The sequence below is a fragment of the Ursus americanus genome, chromosome 12, assembly GCF_024610735.1.
Source record: "Ursus americanus isolate L20-20 chromosome 12, mUrsAme1.1.p, whole genome shotgun sequence".
In the NCBI taxonomy this organism is placed as follows: domain Eukaryota; kingdom Metazoa; phylum Chordata; class Mammalia; order Carnivora; family Ursidae; genus Ursus; species Ursus americanus.
The window spans coordinates 29446054-29468435 of NC_142138.1; the positions used below are offsets into that span (position 1 = coordinate 29446054).

A 22382-nucleotide genomic window follows, 5' to 3' on the forward strand; every position below is an offset into this window, starting at 1 on the left:
AAATCTGCGGCTCTGGTTTTCAAAGCTGAATGTTATAGGGATTCCTCTTCCTTGTGCAGGTTCCCCATGCATGGTGTGCCTGGTGTGAAGGTCTACTCCTCTCCCCCTCTACACCCAGGGCTTCCCTCCCTCCTGCACACAGTTCTGTGGGTCTGTTTAGCTCCCAACCGCATCTCTACCCTCCCTACCCTCTTTGATGTGGCCTCTTCTCTACATTTAGTTGTAGAGAGTCTGTTCTGCCAGTCTTTGGGTTCTTTTCTGGGTTGTTTACACTGAGGTAGGTGTTATCTGGTTATATCCCTTGGAGGAGGTGAGCTTAGGATCTTCGTACTCTCACCTTCCCCAGAACTCTTGATTTGATTGCTTTCAAGTGTGTCACACAACAGTCCCCATTCTTCCCAGCACAGAAAACGTTAGAGAAGATATTTCCAAATACTGTGCTGTTTTAGCTACCTTTTATTCTTAGAAAGCTGTGGAGAAGTTGGTTAATTTGACCTGATAAATTTAAGAGGGTCCATGACCTTGACATTATCCTGATGTCCAAGACTTGTATAATGTGGTACTCAATTTTCATGAGTGAATCAATCACGTTTGTTTTAATGGGGGATAACTTTGTTTTCTGGGAGATGACAGACTCACTAAGGGCCAGAAGTAACTCAGGTCCTGAGAGACGTCTTCAATATCCATGTTAGTTCTAGTAGAAAAAACATGATATATGGAAAGTTACTTTGGAAAAGTAAATTATTCCTGCTATATTGGTAAGCTATTTCATCTGTGATTTATTGAATTGTAGTCTTATAATCGTATAGCTATATTTTAAAAACAAATATTTAAGGATAATATTTGCAAGAAACTGGGAAAAAAACGTCAAGACACCGTTTCATATACCATCGTCTGCAATAATAATTTTAGTTCAATTTTGTCCCATCTTATGCCAACAAAGACTAATTTATAAAGCATGTTCCCCAGTCCAGAACCAGATAATACTGGAGATAATTGTTGTGCCTGGTTAGAGTTTAAGAGCAATTTCCTGAGGCACCACTTGTAAAAGTGAAAGAACATACATTGGAATGAGTGCTGTTCAGCTGTACAGTAAAAGAAGAATACTGAATTGTTACACAGAGCCTGTTTTCCAATATTCAAATAATAACCGCATTATGCCTGGTGATTCCCCAGAACCTTTAATAGTGTAATTTTAGTGTATGGATTCACAAACTTTTTAAATTTTGTAGGCAACACAGAAAAATCTAATCATAGTCCAATTTCAAACACTTTAGAAATAGGATTAGTGCTTTATCATCTAAAAGTAAGAGTTACTAAAATCTAAAGCAGAATTTAGATTTCTTCTGGAAACCAAACTATATTTTTATTTTAAATAAGAATCATTAATTGTATTAACATCCAATTAGATTTGGAACATTTTAAAAGAACACTGAAAACTGCAAGAATATTGTTTTATGTTTTCATTGAAAGAAATCTATTAAATTTTAAAGAAAAATTAATTTAGAAGATTTAACATAATTCAATTAAAAAACAGATTCTTACACATTTGTTAAGGAAGAGCTCAATGTAAGAAAACTTTTAGCTTAAGATAAGCCAGTGATAGTGTTCACATTTTTCAAAGGTTCTCTAAATTCATTCCTGACTTTAAAATAATGAGATTTGCTTCTTCCAATGTTGGTAAAACCAAATGAGGGACTGAGCAAACCTTTGGTAAATTAAAACAAAAACCAACTAATTTGGGTTTTAAAAATCCATCTCTTATCCATTTAGTTTTGACTTATTTACTTCATATAAATTATCAGTTAAAATTATCAGTTTCAGTTATTTGACAATGTGCAGCTAGAGAAAAATGGAAATTTTTTAAGAGATATATCTAGATATTAAAAAAAAAAAAACCTTAGTTGATACAGAGAAGATTCTGTCAGCTTATGGTAGGTTTTAAAAACTAAAGCTTTTCTCCTTTTCTAGCTTAAAGAAATAAAAAGACAGTTTTTTTTATCTAAATCTTTATTAGAAGAAAAAAAACCAGATTTAAAATGATGAGTAACAACAAATTCATTAAATATTAAACATTTTAGTTATCAAAGATATTTAGACAATATGTTCCTAATATTTCTGCACAGCAGAAGCAGATTGATTATAGAGCTCAGACTATCATGTGCTCATGTGAGTTTGTTTTTGGCATAAAAGAATATCTAAAGTCACATTTAAACCAATGTGATCATGATTCTCAAAGCTTTCACAAATTATCCTATCTGACTGACATTCCCTAGGGGTGAATATTCTCACACTGAACAACAAACTGAATTCATTTTCTTTAAAGTTAGTAGTACTAGCAAAATTACTTAAAATTGAATTAGAAATTATGTTCCTCTTTATATTAGCACAATAGAAGTTAACATTATAAATAAACTGATTTCATATCAAAAGTTAAAAAATGAAATACATACAACACTTCTCGATGATCATAAACAATCATTTAAAACAGAAAGATTCAGTACATGACACCTGTGAGCACCCTTTCCAGGGGTAAATTTTCCCTTTGTAATTTCTCAAAGTGTCCCTTTCCAAACTGTAAAACACTGAGAAATGTAGTCTTATACCTATTTTCAAAGATCTACTATAGAAAAGATTAGATTTTTAAACTTCTTACATTTAGTAAAAAAAATTAACAAGCATCCTTTCACTTTTTTTTTCTTGCGTGTAGTACACATTCATGAATGTCCACTAGGCGCAAGGGAAATTGTTTATGCTGCAAAATGTACTCTCTACAGTGAGGATATCAAACATACTGAAATGACAAGTGGTTTCCAACCAGTGAGCTAAGAGGAAAACAAATTCTTGAAGACTTGTTTCAATCACTAAACATTGCAGGTTTTTTTGTTTTTTTTGTTTTTTAAACAAGGTTTGTAAACTTGCCCACAAAAGCTGGGTAGTATTAAACAGCCAGTAAGGCACTTTGTCAGAGAGGACTAAGTAGTAAAGGCTGGATGATTGGCAATTTGTTTAATAGGAAACATTCTATACTTAAAGAGAACAAAATCTGGAGCAGGCAGTCCTTTTACCAATTTACTGTCAAACAGGAGTGGGGAAAACTTTAAAATTTTCTATTTCACTTTGTTGACCAATTTTCCCTGCAGAAGTCTTTTAGTTGTAATTTAAAAAATATATTAGGAGCTATCGATTTAAATAACGTTTCATTTTTCAATGTAATATTTAAAAGAATATGACCATATTCACTAGTGTTTTCAAAGCATCCTAGCCACTATATTTGAAAATGAATTCCAAAACAAAAGATCCTTAGTATAAAAATGTACCATGTTATTAACAATTCCCTTGCGACTTCTGATGGCTTCACATATTACAGTATAAGCTTTGGTATTAAACATGCAAATAAAAGCCAACAAGGTGGTGAATACAGTGTTCCGAACACAAAGCACTTTTGAAACGTGTGTTGTGCGGACACAGCAGATGAAGATTAGGTAACACACCGCTGCAGGATGACCACAGTTTGTACTTCTAATGCTTCTTAGTTTGCATACTTGGCTCGTTCAGAATCTTCAGCAGAGACTGACTCATGTAATAGGGCCTTTCAGCAGAGCCATCGTTTCTTTCTACATCTTCCACTAGGAGGAAGAACGGCACAGAGTAAATATCAAAGCAAAACTGTAAGAGAAGTAACGTCGCCATCTGCTGCACACTTGCTTTACAGCAGTTCAAAACTTTTTTTTTTTTCTTTTTTAAAGAGCATAGTTTGGCATTATTGTAAACATACCTATGAGAAAACAAGCAGCCCTTATCAATACGTTAGTAGAGTATTATCTCATTCTGTGTACCGGGTCATATTCTGCCAATAGTGCATGCCTCTCAGATGCATGATTGAGGAAATAACTTTTACCTTCTTTCGGATAGCAAACTTACTAAAAACAAAACAAAACACAACCTCATCCGGTGTTTCCAAATTCACCTTTAAATTCCTGAAAAGTAGTATATACTCAATTCACTTTCTAAATTATTGTATTTGTTCAAAATTGCTTTTGTTTTGCCAATTTAGTTAGCATCGTTTTAAAAAATAAGATTTGTAAAATTTCAATGTATTTCGAAGCCTTAAACTGCAAGTTTTGAGAAAGACTGTTTTGTAGTTACTTTAATCGCTTTGTAAGATAATAGCGTCTATTTTTTTCCCTCAAAAACAATGCTCATTTTTACTCTCTTCTACACAAAGAAGTAACGAGTGGGAAAAACTTTTTCTGACTAGAACTAAGTCCATAATATAGTTAAAACTTCTATACTTAGAGATTCTTCCTTTAAGTACTAAGGAAGTTATTTAAAAACACTGAACCAAATAGCATTTCTTTTCCTATGATTTTGTACCTGTGGGTTAGATCCTTAAAATCTAGCCAGCTATAGAATATGCCTCCATATAGTTCAGTGAACACTTTTCCTCTAGTGAATTTTTTGGTCTGATCACCTGTATAATGTTAAACACGTAATACATGGGCCCCTTTTAGTCTAAGAATCTAAAATACAGAAGAAGTTATGATTATTAGAAGTCTCCAAATTAATCTTTGTCTTAATTTTCTGACTCCTGGAACAGCCAAGAATATAAGAATATAGGCAACCAGTTTCTTGCATGTTGATTTATATTTTATTCAAGTGATTTTCCAACTTTTATGTATCAGAATCAACTAGAGAACTTTATAATAATTCACAAGCTGCCCCACACCCAAATACAACATATCAGAATCTCTTAGGGAAGGGGACAGGTGTCTATTAGAAGTTCTCAGAGTGATTCTGATGCCTACAAAAAAAAAATTAGAACTGTGTTGTTTCATCAGTATGTATCATCATCCAACTACTCCTGGAGGGGATGTACTCCCTATCATTTTTTAACACTTAAGAGAGAGGTAACTGGGACACCTGGGGGCTCAGATGGCTAAGCCTTTCACTCTTGATTTTGGCTCAGGTCATGATCTCAGGGTTGTGAGATCCAGCCCTATATTGGGCTCTGCGTTGGGTGTGGAACCTGTTTAAGATTCTTTTCCTCTCCCCCTTTCCTGCTGCTTGCATGTGCAAATGCACACTTGCTCTCTCTCTCTCAAAAAAAAAAAAAAAAAAAGAAAGAAAGAAAAAAAAAAGAGAGGTAACTATTTACTAGCTCTTGGTTTTGACCTCTGTATTGTTGGATAATAATAACCATCCAGAAAGATACATTATCACTCTTCTCTGAATTATACTTCAAGGAGAATGAGAGTGAAGAAGGCCCTTTGCCACGAGGTGAAGCCAAGTGACGCTTTTGACTATAACAATCTCAAGAAAATAAGCCAAGAACAAGACGGTGGCCATTATAAAAACCACTATTTTGTAGAATGAAGTCAAACAAGCTCTATAATCTAGAAAAACAGGTATGCTTGTGAAAGACAGAATCACTCTTCTGAAATAAATCCATTCCAATTTTCTGTATGGTGGGAATAGGAAAATAGGAATTTGTCTCTGAGTTAGAGACAAAAGGCATGAGTTATGTAGCCATTTCAGTTTTGTTCAGAATATTTTCACAGTGGCTAGAGGTTCGTATTATTGGAAATCATATCCCAAAACTCAGATTCAACTTTACTATGAATATAATTTCACTAAAACAAAGTGGGCTATGAGGTTCCCCAGTAATTTTTACCTAGCAGTGTTCTCCATGGAACTTGTATAACATTAACATCTCTGTTTGTTATGGTCTCGAATCACATACTGAAACAAAGGATACTTCCTAAGGAAACATTTATACAAGCTTAATCACAGTTGAGAAAGCTGTCCACTAGCTGGAGCAGCTGTGTAGCCATAGCACCATATTTACAAATGTAGTACCATATGCTGGTTAACTATAGCAATCTTTCTTATGGCTAATTGACTATACATTTATAGTACTTTCAAAAATTGCCTGAATATCCTTTACAAATATACATTTATAAAAAGAAAGGCGATCAAAGTGCTGCAATAGGGAACAGCACTCTGAGTTATAAAAGTCTCATTTAAAACACTTTTGGCTATAGGCTTTAAAAATATGTTTGCCGTTTACACCTTGCTCTTCAGCTGGGACCGCAGTCTATAAAGTATCCTAGTTTACAGAGGCTACTGGTACCTCAGGTGGTACCAGGTTCTGGCTTTTTAGGAATAAGCACAGAAATTTCACATTACTCAAAAGCATCATTTTCAAGTTACAAATGATCTAATTTACAAAAGTTCTATTTAAAAATGAATGTCACTGTTTGAGCTTTTCTACTCTTTCTGCTTCTGGGAAACTAGTTCCATCCTGTTCAGAGTTCCGTGCAGGGTAGGGGCTATGAAGTAGGGTTTTTCTGTGGATCCATCATTTCTTTCCAGATCTTCACCTGTATATGCAGCAGCCAAAGCAGGCAAAAGCAGCACGCGGCAGCAGAATTAAATGTATTTTTATAAATTGGAGAGTCAAACAGGGAAAAATCAGAGAAATTAGTGTTAGAAAGTCAAATATAAGACAGTTAGTACCGTTAAATTGCTGATGCTGGACAAAGTAAGAAACTTCAAACTCTGCCAGGAGGCACTGAAACTTCCTAAATCCCACCAATGCCCAAAGAGGTTTATTTTGATAGTTTAAAGGTTAATAAGGTCTGTCATGTCCTTTCAAAACTATGATCTCTAAATCTGTGACTCTTCATTTCAGAAAGGTAAAACACCACATCTTCTGAGATGAAGCCGAATAAAAAGTCTGTGATAAATGTAGAACAATAATTTAATTTCAGAGTTCAGAGTCCACACCCATAACATTACAGATGAGAAAACGGAGACCCAGGTATGTGAAATGATTCTCCTGAAGTCAAAAGCTCTGGGGCAATCAGAATGAGGTGAGGACACAGCCTCTTGACATGTCATTCGGCTCTTGTCCTACTTAACTATAAGGCATCCTGGCTTAATCTCCTCAGGTTGCATTAGAAAACTAGTGGCAGTGTTTTCTGACTTCATGTAATACGTGCAGTTACCTTCCTGCTTTGCCTCGGCTAATAAGAAAATGGTGGAGTGTTCACTGTGCACACACCTCTCGGGTGATACGGGGAAAGCACCAGAACGATGCTGAGGAGCAAGAAGCTGGCACAGAATTAAGCTTCCTAAAGATAGAATTCACAGCAGATAATATCTTTCAATAAGCATTCAAGTACAACTGAACTCTGTGTTTTCACTAGCGTATTAAAAAAGATTTTGTTATTCATAGCCTTTATTATGACAAAGGTAAGAAATATTATATAAAAACATAGGACAATCATAGATTTATGGAATACATCTAAATTATTTTTCATACTTTTTTGGGAATGGTTGGATTATTGATTTAGATTTTTACATTAGCCCTCACAGTGACCTTCCTCAGACTTTTGCTAAGGAGAGAATATGCTGGACACTGAACATTTTTGTTCTTTCTTCCTTAACCATATTTCTATATCATGTATAGTATATCTATACTGTTATTACCCTTGAAGCATTATTAGGAAGCCTGGTATGGATCACATTAATAATCATCTGCAACACTACTTTTTTCTCATACTGGGACCAGAATTCTCATTGCCTTGTAATATTAAAAATATGCCATGTTTCTATAAATGCAGTGTTTGCAAATGGTTTGCATTTTTAAAAACATCAGTTGTCTGGCAGCCAAGAGAATAGGTATAAAAAGATATACATATGTATGTATAAAGGTATAGTTCCACACAATCAGAATTTGGCTTACAGCACCATTTAAGAAGAATGTTTTCTGAAGTAAGATGTTGCGCATAGTAAAAGTTGGGGAGAGAGGAGAAATATAATTTGGTATCCCTTGTTCTTTATTCTCAAAGACAAGAGTCTCCAGAAGGAAACTACTCATGTTCTACACACAATGTATTGAATAAAGCTGGAATTACACCTGGTTTTCAAGAAGTTGGCAATTATTAATATAAGAGGGTAGAAAACATTTCTTACTGCTCAAATTTAAAATCCACTGTCAATTTAAAAATCCATAAGATTTTCCTGAAGCTTCCGAAGACTGGAAGCTAGTAGCTTCCATGCATTTCCTGAGATACACCTTGAGAAACATTTTCAGTTATAAGAATGAGGAAGATCCTAAAGGGGCCTCCCACTATTGCTATGATTAGCGTCTGAGATGAAAAAAGAGATCTTTGAATATTTGAGACCTCTGTTTCAGGCACTATCATATTTCTATGCACCTTCCTCCATCTCCAACATGAGCTGAAGTTTGTTCATGTGGCATTTTGTGGATGGCTTTTCCTAATAAACCACTGACAGTGGCATTAGAAGGTAATTAAACATTTCTGTTCCATTTATAGCCAGAGAGAGAGCTAACTCGTACGCACAGTTCTCCTGATTTCTGAATTGTCCAGTTATTGAAAATAATTTTTAAATGTTAAGAAAAAAAAAGTCAAACCACTTTCTAGTTTGTTTCCTTGAATATGTCTCCTGACCCCAGTGTAAAGTTGGTGCTGTGAGTTATGCCAAAAAATAAACTGTTAATTTTATACAAGTGGATCACTCAGTAATGCCCTGTCATAGAATGTTTTCTCTGCTTCTCTTAAGAGCAATGTACCAGAGAAATAATCTCTTGGAGGGTACAGCTGGAAGGCTAACAATTTGTTCTTTCATCTGCTGAGCCTACTTTCTCTAGACTGAAGGTAAGGGCCAGGTCAAGCTCCTAGGGCACTAGCTTCTCCAAGGCTTTTAAGATGAGCTACTAATAGAAAACCTATCCATTAGGAGTTACACATGCCACATAGAGGCACAGCAAATAAGTCAGTGATGGAAGCTCTTAAGAAGTATTTTAACTCTACGCATCACAATTGATGGAGCTGTTTCCTAGACATTCTCCTCAATGAATCTAGTGTGAATTGGCCCTATGTGTCTGAAACCATTGCCAGCTTGGCTTTATCAGAACTATAAAGGCTCTCCTCAAAGAGTTCCTGAAGTCCAGTCTCAAAGCCCAGTTTCGTCCTCAGTTCTGTTAATGATTAGATTCTGTGTGCTTTATTATTAAAATTTGAAAATACTAAGAAATGAAAAAATAGTTTCATGCTAACACCATGCCAGGGAGCCTGACGGTCATTTCAGTAGCTGACTCTCCTGTGTTTTGCAAACTCCATTCTCTCAGCTGTTAAGGTTTAAAGAGCATCTACCTAACATGAGTCTCTTTCCTAATAAACACTATTTGGCAGTTGCAGCCAGGCCATAGCAAATCCACAAGCCAGCTAAGGACATGGGTCTTAACCTTCTTATCTTTTAGTTACTCTCCAAACGGGGAAAACACATATACTGAAAACTTACAGAAGCAGATGAAAATTGTATCAATGCACATTGCATAGACGCTGAAGAACCCATGTGCAACTAGGTAAGATCCAATAATGACTGTCTGTAAATGAGTAAAGAACAAAAGAAAATGTCATTAACTTGTCCAGAAGAACAATAATGCAGCTTTAAATGAAAGTCATGATGAGAAACGTACCCTTAGAAAAGATTTCAATATAGAGACCAAAAAAATCCAGTGATAACACTTTTGGGTGCTTTGTACTGGGATTTAAATGTATTATATTACCTGCCAATTTTCTTACCACTATCCCCAATGCATACCAAAAATATCCCAGATTTAGGATTCTATACACTGAGGCAGGAAAGCACGGGAGTTAAGATCACACACTGCCTAGGCTTGAGTCACATGTTAGGCACTCACTCAACACGTTACTTAATCTCACTGTGCCTCCTGCCTCCTATAAAAAATTACTGGTGGGCAAGAGGAGAATGTGAATAATAATAGTATTTATCACATATGGATTGAATGAGTTAATTAAATCCTATAGATACTGCAGGGCTCCTACCAGGTCCTCTCCAGCTGCTACATCTATCCTCCCCTTGTTGGGAATGTAGGCTGCTGGTGACTGAGCGGCTTCCCTCACTAGGAATCGCCCTTGTCGCAGGGAACCGCCTCCCCCAAGGATGCACTCCCATCCAGGGGGCAACCCCTGGCCAACGGCTGCCTGATGCAGCATACAGAGGCCTAATTCTGCCTTCAGAACTTCCTGTCAATATGTCTGAGGCCTCCACTATAACTGCAGCTTTTTCCTTTGCCCATGCCTGCCCTCCTCACTTCGTTGTTACAACGGTATCTCAGGAGAACAATTCTAATAAACCTTCTGCATGCAATCCTGTCTCAGAGGTTGTTTCTAAGGAATCCAATCTAAAGCAGAATAAGGCCTGGCACAAAGTAGGACCAATGATGTTAGCTATTATTATTTTCTTATTCCTTTTATTTTATTCTCTGATAAATCAGTCAATATTACCCAGTTGCTATGAATGAATTGTGTCCTTTCAAAATGCATTTGTTGAAACCTAATCCCCAATGTGATGAATCTGGAGGTGAGGTTCAGGGGAGGTAATTAGGTCATGAGGGTGGAGCCCTCATGAATGGGATTAGTGCCCTTAAAGGAGGAGACAGGAGAGATGATGAGCTCTCTCCACCAAGTTAGGATACAGTGAGAAGGGGTCCCTTTGAAAACCAGGAAGAGAGCTCTCACCAGGAACTGAATCTGTGGGCACCTTGCTCTTGGACTTCTCAGCCTTCAGAACTGTGAGGAATAAATTCTTGTTTAAGCCACCCAATCTATGATATTTTTGTTATAGAAGGCTGAACTGACCAAGACACCAACTCTTACCAGCAAAGGTATCCAGTAGTAATTTAAAGATGTTGGTCCTTCTATCATTGTTGGCAATCTGTGTGTGAAGAGTAGGAAGGCCAGCACACCTACGTTGGAAAGACAGAACATGTGTATTATGTATTTACAAAGGAATATAGTTTTTTTGTAGCAAAGAAGTTTTTCCAAGTACCTTCTAAACTTATTATGTTTATTATTATTACTTACCTATACATCCAGCAACTAGAATTTTCCCCAGGATTAGTACAAAGTCTGTAACTTTATCCATAACTGCAACTCTGAGAATCAGAAAAAAGTAAGTATAATTTTGTGTTTAAATTACATTTGTCACTTGAAATTTATGAAAGTAAATAATTCATGAGCTCATTATGATGTGTCTTCCCTGGAAATTTTATTTGGCCTTTGTTAAATGCAGGAAATGAAGGTAGACCCCAGGAATGAAGTTCTGATTTATTTCTGATGAAGTGAACAGAAGATGGCATTGTGGGGCTATCAGGCTCTATTAGTTATGTCAGCCTCTGTTTCAAAGTTTAAGACACCCTGAATTTTGAGGAGGTTTCATTTCTTCCCTGCTTTTGCTCACTCAGACTCTGTCAATTTGTGGAGGGGGAAAATGGTAAGAGACATGCTGTTTGTGTGGAGAATTTCTTGAGCAGAAGGGATAATTAAAATCAATAAAATGCCAGTGAGTGTGAAGATGTAGACAGATGATGGAAGCAACATTCTAAGATATAAAAAGACATGGTGTGAGAGAGAAGATTTAAATCTATCCAATTGAAAGATAATATTCATGTCTGATAAGGCTACCATCAATTTAAATCACAACATGTGAAGTATGTGGTGCTCAAGGTTCACCAAATTGTCTTTTGCAAATTCAACCTGATTACTTACTTTAAAACATTTCTCATCAGCAGATTGAAAGCATCTCTTGCTGACCTGCAGAAGTTTTTGCCATATATTGCAATCTGAGGGAAAGAGTTGTTAATATTCTGGAGTCAGTAACATACCCTAACAAGACCAATAGACAATCCAATGACAGGAAAATGAATTAATTCTCTTATCACCCAAACAGCTATTGTCATTCCTCTTTCCATCATTTGGGTATGTGGGAGACCCGGGAACTGTATATTCTCAACTCTGCACAGCTGTTAGGGGCGTTGACAAAAAGGTGTGCTTCAGATGCTATATGCCTGTAAACTCCGTGGGAATTCACACAGAGGGAGATCTTTTTCTCAAATCCCAGGATATGGCTTCTGTCTTTGAAGTGTTTTGGTTAGGGTCTGTTGTGAATGGGATAAATGTTGCAGCATTCACATTAAAAATCATTCTCAGGAAACCAGCACCTTTCAATACATTGATTTGCTGATTAAAAGGCTCAGTATGGTATTCTCATTGGAGGTAAATTAATGACTATTTAAATCTTCATGACTATTTGAATCACCCCTGCAGACTCTGTGTCATGGTGAAAACAAGCAAGTATCTTAAGGCTGTAGTTACTAAATTTTAGAAGAGTTATGTTTTTAGAACCCCTACTTTAAAAAAATCTCCATATTCCCCGTAGGAAATAAGTAACACATTCAGTTAGGCCTTGTCAATTCCCACACATTTCAACATAAGATTTATAAAAAGAAACAGACCATTCCCTAGAAATATGTAAATCCCAGAAAGATATTTTTCTCACAGAGTGAAATATAGACTAACCTCTCCTTCTACCAAACTATATCAAAGACACACAAAATCTTTTCAATCTAGCATATTTAAAAATTTCTAAGGTAAATAATATTTTCCCTCTTTAAAAAGATATTAACAGTAATAATGAAGATATTATCTCAACCAGGAAAGCATAGCCCTGAATCATGCATGGGATTCACAAATCCTTATATCAACATGGTGATAAATTCAACTGCATGATGTAAAAATTGTTAGAGATGGAAATGGACACATGGGGTTTGGGTTTGCAAAGAAGAAATTTAGTAAATAAAAAATAATCTACTTACCATAACATAGGCATTTCTGTTAAAAAACTTTACCATTTTTTCCACACACCAGAAACAGCATTTCAGGCAGCATTGTAGAAATTTAGAAATGTTGTTCTGGGCCTCTATGAAAATGAAATATTCAAATCTATTAGTGATTTGTAACTAAACTCTATGATAAAAAAAATAGATCTTTTATTTTTTTTTTAATTTTGGTAAAATATACAGTTACCATTTTAACCATTTTAAGTGTACAATTCAATTATGTACAATACTGTACAATTCAATTCAATCCATTAAGTGCATTCACAGTGTTGTGCAACCATCATCACTATCCATTTCTAGAACTTTTCATCATCTCAAATAGAAACTCTGTACCTATTAAACAATAACTTCTCATTCTCCTCTTCCCCAAGCCCATGGTAACTTTTATTGTAGTTTGTATGAATATGCCTCTTCTGGACACCTCCTTTAAGTGAAATGATACAATATTAATCCTTTTGTGTCTTGTGTATTTCACTTAACAAAGTTTTCAAGTTTCATCATCTCATTCCTTTTTAGAACTGAAAAACATTCCATCATGCATATATAAATATATATATATATATCACATTTTGATGATCCTTTTATCTGTTCATGGAAATTGGGGTTGATTCAACCTTTTAGCTACAATGAATAATGCTAATGTGAATACTTGAAAGTATCTGAGTCCCTGTTTTCAATTCTTTTGAGTATATATCTATAGAAGTGAAATTGCTGGATCATATGGCAATCCTATTTTTAATTTTCTGAAGAATCACCATAATGTTCTCCATAATGGCTATACCACTTTACATTCCCACCAACAATACACAGAGGTTCCCAGTTTATCCTCATCCTACAGATACTTGTTATTTTTCATTTTTTAAAGTAGTAGCCATTATAATGGATGTGAAATGGTAACCTTATTACAATTTTGATTTGAATTTCCTTAATGAATACTACTGAGTATCTTTCCATGTGCTTATTCACCATTTGTGTATCTTCTTTGGAGCAATGTATATGCCAGTCCTTTGTAGAAGGGACCAAGGTGGTGACATAGGAGGCCCCTGAACTTCCCCCCTTCCACAGATGCACCTAAAGTACTGCTACAAATGGAACAATTTCCTCTGTGAAAGAAACAGAAACTAGCTGAGTGACTCCTACCACATCAGGCAACTAAAAAAATAACCACAGTGAAATGGGTAGGAAAGGATGAGACAAACATATTGTAAACCCCATTTCTGGCACAGAACCATACTATAAGGAAGATAGCCTCAACTCTCAGCCTCTTTCTGAGAAGTAAAGCATTTGTACAGTACATATAGGATTCCGGCTTTTAAGGCTCCCACCCAAGGGACAGGACCCCAAAATCCGTACCTCTGAAAGCCGGTGGAGTTTATAACCACAAGTCCTACAGCACTACAGAAAACAAAGCTAGTTCTTTACATGCTAGCACTCACTGTGGCTGTCCTCCCCAGGGCTTAGCACAGAGAAAACAGGGGAAAAATGTCCATTTTCCAGTCTTTTCCTGGAAGGGTCTGGACTACATAACAACCCACTGCCTAAGGGTCTGGCTTATAATTTGTAGGTGCTAGCTGCAATCCTTCATGGAATTGTCCAGGGGAGCTAGTGGGCACTTCTACTACTTTCTCCCTCTAGCTAACTCCAATTATATAATTAGGCCACAAACATCTGTTTGGAAGATTTTAAACATACCTACTGCCCTAGTTTTTGCAGCTGTTGCCCAAGGGATGATCCACACCTTCCCCGGCTCTGACAGCTAATGGGTTGTACTGAAAAGTCCCATGGGACTATAATGAACAAATAAGCAGTTTATAAATGGTTCAGGGGCACCCTCCTACAATCCCAGTATAGATGTACACCCTGGCTCAGTTCAGAAGGAATAGGCAAGAATACCCACTTTCCAGTTTCTCTGTGAAGAGGCTTAACTACATATTTTCCCACCTGCTGGCTGAGGGTCTGGCTTCTAATCAGCTTGCATATAGGTTCTGACTGTGATCCTTCTCTTTGGAACACTGGTAGGTCTTGACACATTGTGGACCATTAAGAATAACTGGTGGCTAGGACAATCACAAATACTTGAGAGACCAGAAGCTTGAGCTGGGCTGATTGATGAAATTCATCTCCTGTATGAGATCAGTCTGTCAACACCGGGAGAAGTGACTGTTTTATCTAATACAATGAATCCACCATAGAGAGTCAAGAAAAAATGGAGAAAGAGGGGAATATGTTCCAAACAAAAAACCAAGATAAATCTCCAGAAACTGATATTTCAGAAGTAAGTGGTCTACCGGATAGAGTTTGAAATAATGGCCATAAAGATGTTCATCAAGGTCAGGGGAACAATGCATGAACATTGAGAATTTTAACAAAGGGACAGAAAATATAAAAAAGCATTAAACAGAATTCATAGAACCAAAGAATATGGTAACAGACTTAGAGAATTCAATAGAGAGTTTTAATGGCAGACCAGATCAAGCAGAGGAAGGGATCAACAAACTCAAAGACAGAGCAGTGGAATTCATCCAATTAGAGAAGCAAAAGGGAAAAAGAATGGAAAGAGTGATGGATTTACTGGACACCATCAAGCAGACCAAAATGGAGATCCCAGAAGGAGAAGAGAGAAAGAGAGAAAAGGACAGAAAGCTTACTCGAAGAAATAATGGCTAAAGACTTTCCTAATCTAGAGAAACAAATGGACATTCAGATCCAGAAAGTCTAAAGAATCCCAAAAAAGATGAATCTAAAGAGAACCACGCTGAAACACATACAATTAAATTTTCAAAAGTTGAAAAGCAGTTAAAGGTAGCAGGAGAAAAGTGACTTTTAACTTTTTCAGGGTAAAAAAAAAGTCACAGAAAAGTGACTTTTTCAGCAGAAATTTTATAGGCCAGAATAGAGTGTAATGATATATTCAAAGTGATGAAAGAAAAAAATTGCCAAGCAAGAAACTCTATGGGGCAAAGTTGTCCTTAAAAATTGAAGGATAAAGTTTTCCAGACAAATAAAAGCTGAAGAATTCATCCTCACTAGACAGACTTACAAGAAATGTTAAAGAGAGTTTTTTAAGCTGAAACAAAAGGATGCTAATTGGTAACATGAAAATACGTGGAAGTATAAAATTCACTGGTAAAAGGCAAATATATAGTTAAATTCAGAATACTCTAAAAATAATGGTAGCAGGTAAATCACAATTCTAGTATAAAGATTAAAATATAAAGTGTTAAAGATAACTATAATGACAATAAGTTGTTAATGGATACACAATGTAAAAAGATGTAAATTGTGTCATCAAAAATGTAGCATAAATGTGGGGAAAGTGTAAAAATGTAGAGCTTTTGTACACATTTGAAATTAAGTTACCAGCTTAAAATAGATTGATATAACTGTAAGATATTTTGTGTAAGATATAAAACAGCCAGAAAACAATTAACAAAATGGCAATACTAAGTCCATAAGTGTAATATAAATGAACTAAATTCTCCAATCAAAAGACACAGAGTGGCTGAGTGTATTAGAAAAGAAGCAGCAGCAGCAGCAGCAGCTCTCAACTATAAGCTATCTATAAGTCTCACTTTACCTGTAAAAACACATATAGAATGAAAGTGAAGGTTTGGAAAAAGATTTTTCATGCAAATGGAAACCAAAGTGGGAATAGTTATACTTATATCAGACAAGATAGACTTTAAGCCAAAAACTGTAACACTAAGGTCATTATACTGTGATAAAGGGGTCTATTCATCAAAAGAATATAAAAATTGTAAATATTTATGTACCCAACATTGGAACACCTAAATATACAAAGCAAATATAAACAGATATGAAGGGAGAAATATACAGCAATATAATAGTAGAGGATTTCAATACCCCACTTTCAACAATAGATCATCCAGATAGAAGATCAAACCGAAGTACTGGACTTAAACTATACAGTGACCAGACAGATTGGACATTTACAATACAGTCCTTCCAAACATAGCAGAATACACATTCTTCTCAAGCGCATATGGAACACTGTCCAGGATAGATCATATGCTAGATCACAAAACAGTTCTTAATAAATGTAAGAAGACTGAAATCATATCAAGCATCTTTTACAACCACAATGGTATGAAACTAGACATCAATTACAGGAAGAAAATTGGAAAATTCACCAGTGTGTGGAAATTATACAACATGCTATTGAACAACCAATGAGCCAAAGAGGAAATCAAAAAGGAAATCAAAGAGTATCTTGAGACAAAACTCAACACAACATGCCAACATATGGAATGCAGCAAAGTAGTTCTAAGAAGGAAGTTCATATCAATGAAGATCTATATTAAGAAAAACAAAAGATATCAATCTGACTTTACACCTTAAGGAAGTAGAAAAAGAAGAACAAACTAAGCACAAAATTAGTGGAAGGAAAGATATGGCAAAACTCAGAGTGGAAGTGAAAGAAACAGAGATTAAGAAGACCACAGGAAACATCAGTGGAACTAACAGTTTGTTTTTTTTTTTTGAAAAGATAAACAAAATTAATAAACCTTTAGCTAGACTAAGGAGCAAAGAAATAAATACAGAAATGAAAGAGAAGATATTACAATCAATACCTCAGAAATACAAAGGATCATAAGAAACTACTATGAACAACTGTACACAAATTAGATAACCTAGAATAAATGGATAAATTCCTACAGACATACAACCTACCAAGACTGAATTATGCTGAAATAGAAAATCTGTAAAGATCAATTACTAGTAAGGATTTTGAATCAATAATCAAAAACTTCCCAACAAACAAAAGGCTACAACCAGATGGCTTTACTGGTAAATCCTATCAAACATTTAAAGAATTAATACCAATCCTTCTCAAACTCTTCTAAAAAACAGAGGAGGAGAAACATTTCCAAATTCATTTTACAAGGCGAGCATCACCCTGATAACCAAAGCAAGAAAAGGACACTACACAAAGAGAAAATTATAGGCCAATATCCCTAATGAACATAAATGCAAAAATCCTCAACAAAGTATTAGCAAACTGAATTCAGCAGTACAGTAAAAGGATCATACACCAAGATCAAGTGGATTTATCCAAGAGATGCAAGGATGGTTCAATATACGCAAATTAATAAATAGGATGTACCACATTAACAAAATGAAGGATCAAAATCATGGTCATCTTGGTAGATGCAGAAAATTTACTTGACAAAATTCAACCTCCTTTCATGATAAAAAAATCTCTCAATAAATTGATTATAGAATGCCTTAACATAATAAAAGCCACATATGACAAGGCCACAACTAACATGATACTCACTGGTAAAAAGCTGAAAGCTTTTCCTCTAAAATCAGGAATAAGACAAGGATGTCAACTCCTGCCATTTTTATTCAACATAGTACTAGAAGTCCTAGTCGGAGCAATTAGGCAAGAAAAACAAAATAAAAGGGATTAAAACTGGAAAAGAAGAAGTAAAATTGTCTTCGCAGATCACATGATATTATTTATAGAAAACCCTACAGTGCACCAAAAACAAAACAAACAAACAAAAAACTCCAACCTATTAGAACTAATAAGTGAATTCAGTGAAGTTGCAGGAAAGAAAATCAATGTACAAACTCAGCTGCATTTCTGTATATTAACTAACTAATGAAAAGAGAAATTAAGAAAACAATCCCATTTACAATTGCATCAAAAACAAGAAAATACCTAGAAAGAAAATTAACTAAGGTGGGGAATTACTTGTGCATTGAAAACTGTAAGCCATTGATGAAATAAAGACAAGTAAATGAAAAATATCCTATGATCATGGTTTGGAAAAATTAATATTGTTAAATGTCCATAATACCCAAAGCAATTTACAAAATCAATGTAATTCCTATCAAAATTCCAATGGTATTTTTCACAGAAATAGAAAAAACAGCCCTAAAATTTGTTTGGAACCACAAAAGACTCTGAATAGCCAAAGCAATTGTGAAAAGAATAAAGCTGAAGGCATTACATTTCCTGATTTCAAACTATTACAAAGCATGGTAATCAAAATACTATAGCATTGGGAAAGAAAAGACACATAGATGAATGGAACAGAATAGAGAACCCAGAAATACACCCATGTATATATGGTCAATTAATTTTCAAAAAAGAAGTCAAGAATATACAATGGAGAAAGGTTAGTCTCTTGAATTCAATGGTTCTGGGGAAACAATGCCCACATGCAAATGCATAAAATTGGACTCTTACATCACACAAAACAATTCAAAATGGATTAAATATTTGAATGGAGACCTGAAACCATAAAACTCCTAGAAGAAAACACAGGGGCAAGCTCTTTGACATTCTTCTTGGCAATGATTATTTGGAACTGATGCCAAAAGCAAGGGCAATAAAAGCAAAAATAAACAAGTGAGACTGCATCAAATTAAAAAGCTTCTGCACAGCAAAGGAAACCATCAACAAAATGAAAAGGCAACCTATGGAATGGGAGAAGATATTTGCAAGCAATGTATGTGATGATGAGTTAATATCCAAAATGTACAAGGAACTCATAGAATTCAATAGGAACAACACCAATAACCCAATTAAAAAAATGGGTAAAGGACCTGAAAAGACATTTTTCCAAAGAAGACATACAGATGGCCAATAAGTACACGAAATTGTGCTCAACATTACTACTCATCAGAGAAATGCAAATCAAAACCACAATGAGGTAGAGGATAGGATGTCTATTATCCAAAGACAAAAGATAAGGATGTGCAGGTGAAGATGTGGAGAAAAGGGAACTCTTGTATACTGTTGGTGAGAATGTAAATTGGTGCGTTCACTATGGAAAACAGTATGGAAATTCCTCAAAAATTTAAAAATAGAACTACCATATGATCCAGAAATTCCACTTTTGCATATATTTCCAAAGAAAATGAAATCACTATCTCAAACAGATATCTGTACTCCTATGTTCACTGCAGCATCATTTACGATATCAAATGTATGAAAACGTGTCATTCAATGGAACAATGGGTAAAGAAAATGTGGTATAGATACACAATGGAACATTATTCAACTTTTAAAAAGAAGGAAATACTGCTTTTGCAACAACACAGATGAACTTGAAGAGCATGATACTAAGCAAAATAAGCCAGATAGAGAAAGACAAATACACATGATATCACTTACATGCAGCATTTTAAAAAATATTGAACTCATAGAAAGAGCAGAATGGTGGTCACTACAGTCTGGGGGAGGGTAGGGGAAATAGGAGAGGCTTGTAAAATGGTATCCATTTTAAGTATAAGATGAGTAAGGTCTTTTGATCCAATGTGTAACAGTGATTATAGTGATAATACTACATTGTATAATTTAAATTTGCTTATAGAGAACTTAAGCTATTCTCATAGAAGGAAGGAAGGGAGGGAAAGAAAGAAAAGAGGAAAAGAGAAATATATGAGGTAATGGACATGTTTATTACCTTGAATGGGGGACTCCTTTCACAATGTATGTGTATATCAAAAAACCTGTTGTACACTTGAAATATATTACAGTTTTGTCAATTATACCTCAATAAAGCTGAAAAAATTTTCCATAATTTAAAAAATCCTTTGTTCATGTTGAATCATATTGTTTATTGTTGAGTTGTGGAGGCTCTTTTTTAAATTTAAATTCAATTATCCAACATATAGTACTTCATTGGTTTGGTTTTTTTTTTTTTTTACCATAAAATGTTGTGCTATTTTTTTATTATAATATTTTTTATTATATTATGTTGCAGTGCTCAGTGATTCATTAGTTGTGTATAATACCTAGTGTTCACAACATGTGCCCTCCTTAATACCCATCACCCGGTTACCCCATTCCCCCCACCTTCTGTAACCCTCAGCTTGTTTCCTGGAGTCCAGAGTGTCTCATGTTTTGTCTCCCTCTCTGATTTCTTCCCATTCAGTTTTCCTTCCCTTCCCCTGTGATTTTCTCTGGTATTTCTTATATTCCACCTAATGAGTGAAACCATACGATAATTGTCTTTCTCTGACTGACTCACCTGACTCAGCATAATGCCCTGGAGTTCTGTTCATGTCGATGTAAATGGTAGGTATTCATCCTGATGGCTGAGTAATATTCCATTGTATATATGAACCACATCATCTTTATCAATTCATCTATTGAAGGGCATCTGGACTCCACCCACAGTTTGGCTATTGTGGACATTGCTTCTATGAACATTGGGGTGCAGGTACCCCTTCTTTTCACTACATCTGTATCTTTAGAGTAAATACCCAGTAGAGCAGCTGCCAGGTTGTAGAGTAGCTCTATTTTTAACTTCTTGAGGAACCTTCATACTGTTTTCCAGAGTGGCTGCACCAGCTTGCATTCCCAACAGTGTAAGAGGGTTACCCTTTCTCTGCATCCTCAGCAACATTTGTTGTTTCCTGTCTTGTTAATTTTAGCCATCCTAACTGGTATAAGGTGGTATCTCATTATGGTTTTGATTTGTACTTCCCTGATGACAAGTGATGTGGAGCATTTTCTCATTTATCTGCCAGCCATCCATTGGAGAAGTGTCTGTTCAAGTCTTCTGCCCATTTCTTGACTAAATTATTTGCTTTTTGGGTGTTGAGTTTGATAAATTCTTTATAGATCTTGGATACCAGTCCTTTATCTAATATGTCATTTGCAAATATCTTCTCCCATTCTGTGGGTTGCCTTTTAGCATTGTTAACTGTTTCCTTTGCTATGCAGAAGCTTTTTATCTTGATGAAGTCCCAAAAGTTCATTTTTGCCTTTGTTTCCCTTGCCTTTGGAGAGGTGTTTTGCAAGAAGTTGCTGCAGCCAAGGTTGAAGAACTTACTGCCTATGTTCTCCTCTAGGATTTTGATGGATTCCTATCTCAAATTTAGGTCTTTCATCCATTTTGAGTTTACCTTGTGTATGGTGTAAGAGAATAGTCGTTTCATTCTTTTGCATGTGGCTGTCCAATTTTCCCAACACCATTTATTGAAGAGACTGTCTTTTTCACATTGGATATTCTTTCCCAATTTGCCAAAGATTAGTTGACCATAGAGTTGAGGGTCCGTTTCTGGGCTCTCTACTCTGTTCCAATAATCTATGTGTCTGTTTTTGTGCCAGTACCATGCTGTCTTGATCACAGCTTTGTAATATAGCTTGATGTCCAGGATTGTGATGCCACTAGCTTTGGTTTTCTTTTCCAAGTTTGCTTTGGCTACTTGGGGTCTTTGTGGTTCCATACAAATTTTAGGATTGGTTGTTCCAGCTCTTTGAAAAATGTTGATGGTATTTTGATAGGGATTGCACTGAATCTGTAGATTGCTCTGGGCAGCATAGACATTTTAATAATGTTTATTCTTCCAATCCATGAGCATAGAATGTTTTTCCATTTCTTTGTGTCTTCCTCAATTTCTTTCATAAGTGTTCTGTAGTTTTTAGAGTACAGATCCTTTACCTCTTTGGTTAGGTTTATCTCTTTATCTCTCCTTCCATTCTGAATGACAGCCTTGCTGGAAAAAGAATTCTTGGTTGCATGTTCTTCTCATTTAGTACCCTGAATATATAGTGCCAGCCCTTTCTGGCCTGCCAGGTTTCTGTGGATAGGCCTGATGTTAATCTGATGTTCCTTTCTCTGTAGATAAGGAACCCCCTTGTCTCAAGCTGGTCTCAGGA

At 35.5% G+C, this 22382-nt stretch overlaps 1 protein-coding gene across 6 annotated transcripts in view; it reads right to left on the reverse strand.

Annotated features, from left to right (window-relative positions):
* Positions 1-2000: 2000 nt before the first annotated feature.
* The window catches only part of SLC44A5 (solute carrier family 44 member 5), a 382764-nt gene continuing 362382 nt past the window's right edge, over positions 2001-22382 (reverse strand). For all 6 annotated transcript variants that reach the window (XM_087866006.1, XM_045802007.2, XM_087866008.1 and 3 more), the window contains 6 exons: positions 12713-12816; positions 11607-11680; positions 10923-10993; positions 10716-10804; positions 9334-9418; positions 2001-3629 (listed from right to left, as the gene is read on the reverse strand). In XM_087866006.1, coding sequence (XP_087722132.1) covers positions 3523-3629; positions 9334-9418; positions 10716-10804; positions 10923-10993; positions 11607-11680; positions 12713-12816 — 530 coding nt within the window. In that variant the 3' untranslated portion in view covers positions 2001-3522. The remainder of the gene's footprint in view (positions 3630-9333; positions 9419-10715; positions 10805-10922; positions 10994-11606; positions 11681-12712; positions 12817-22382) is intronic.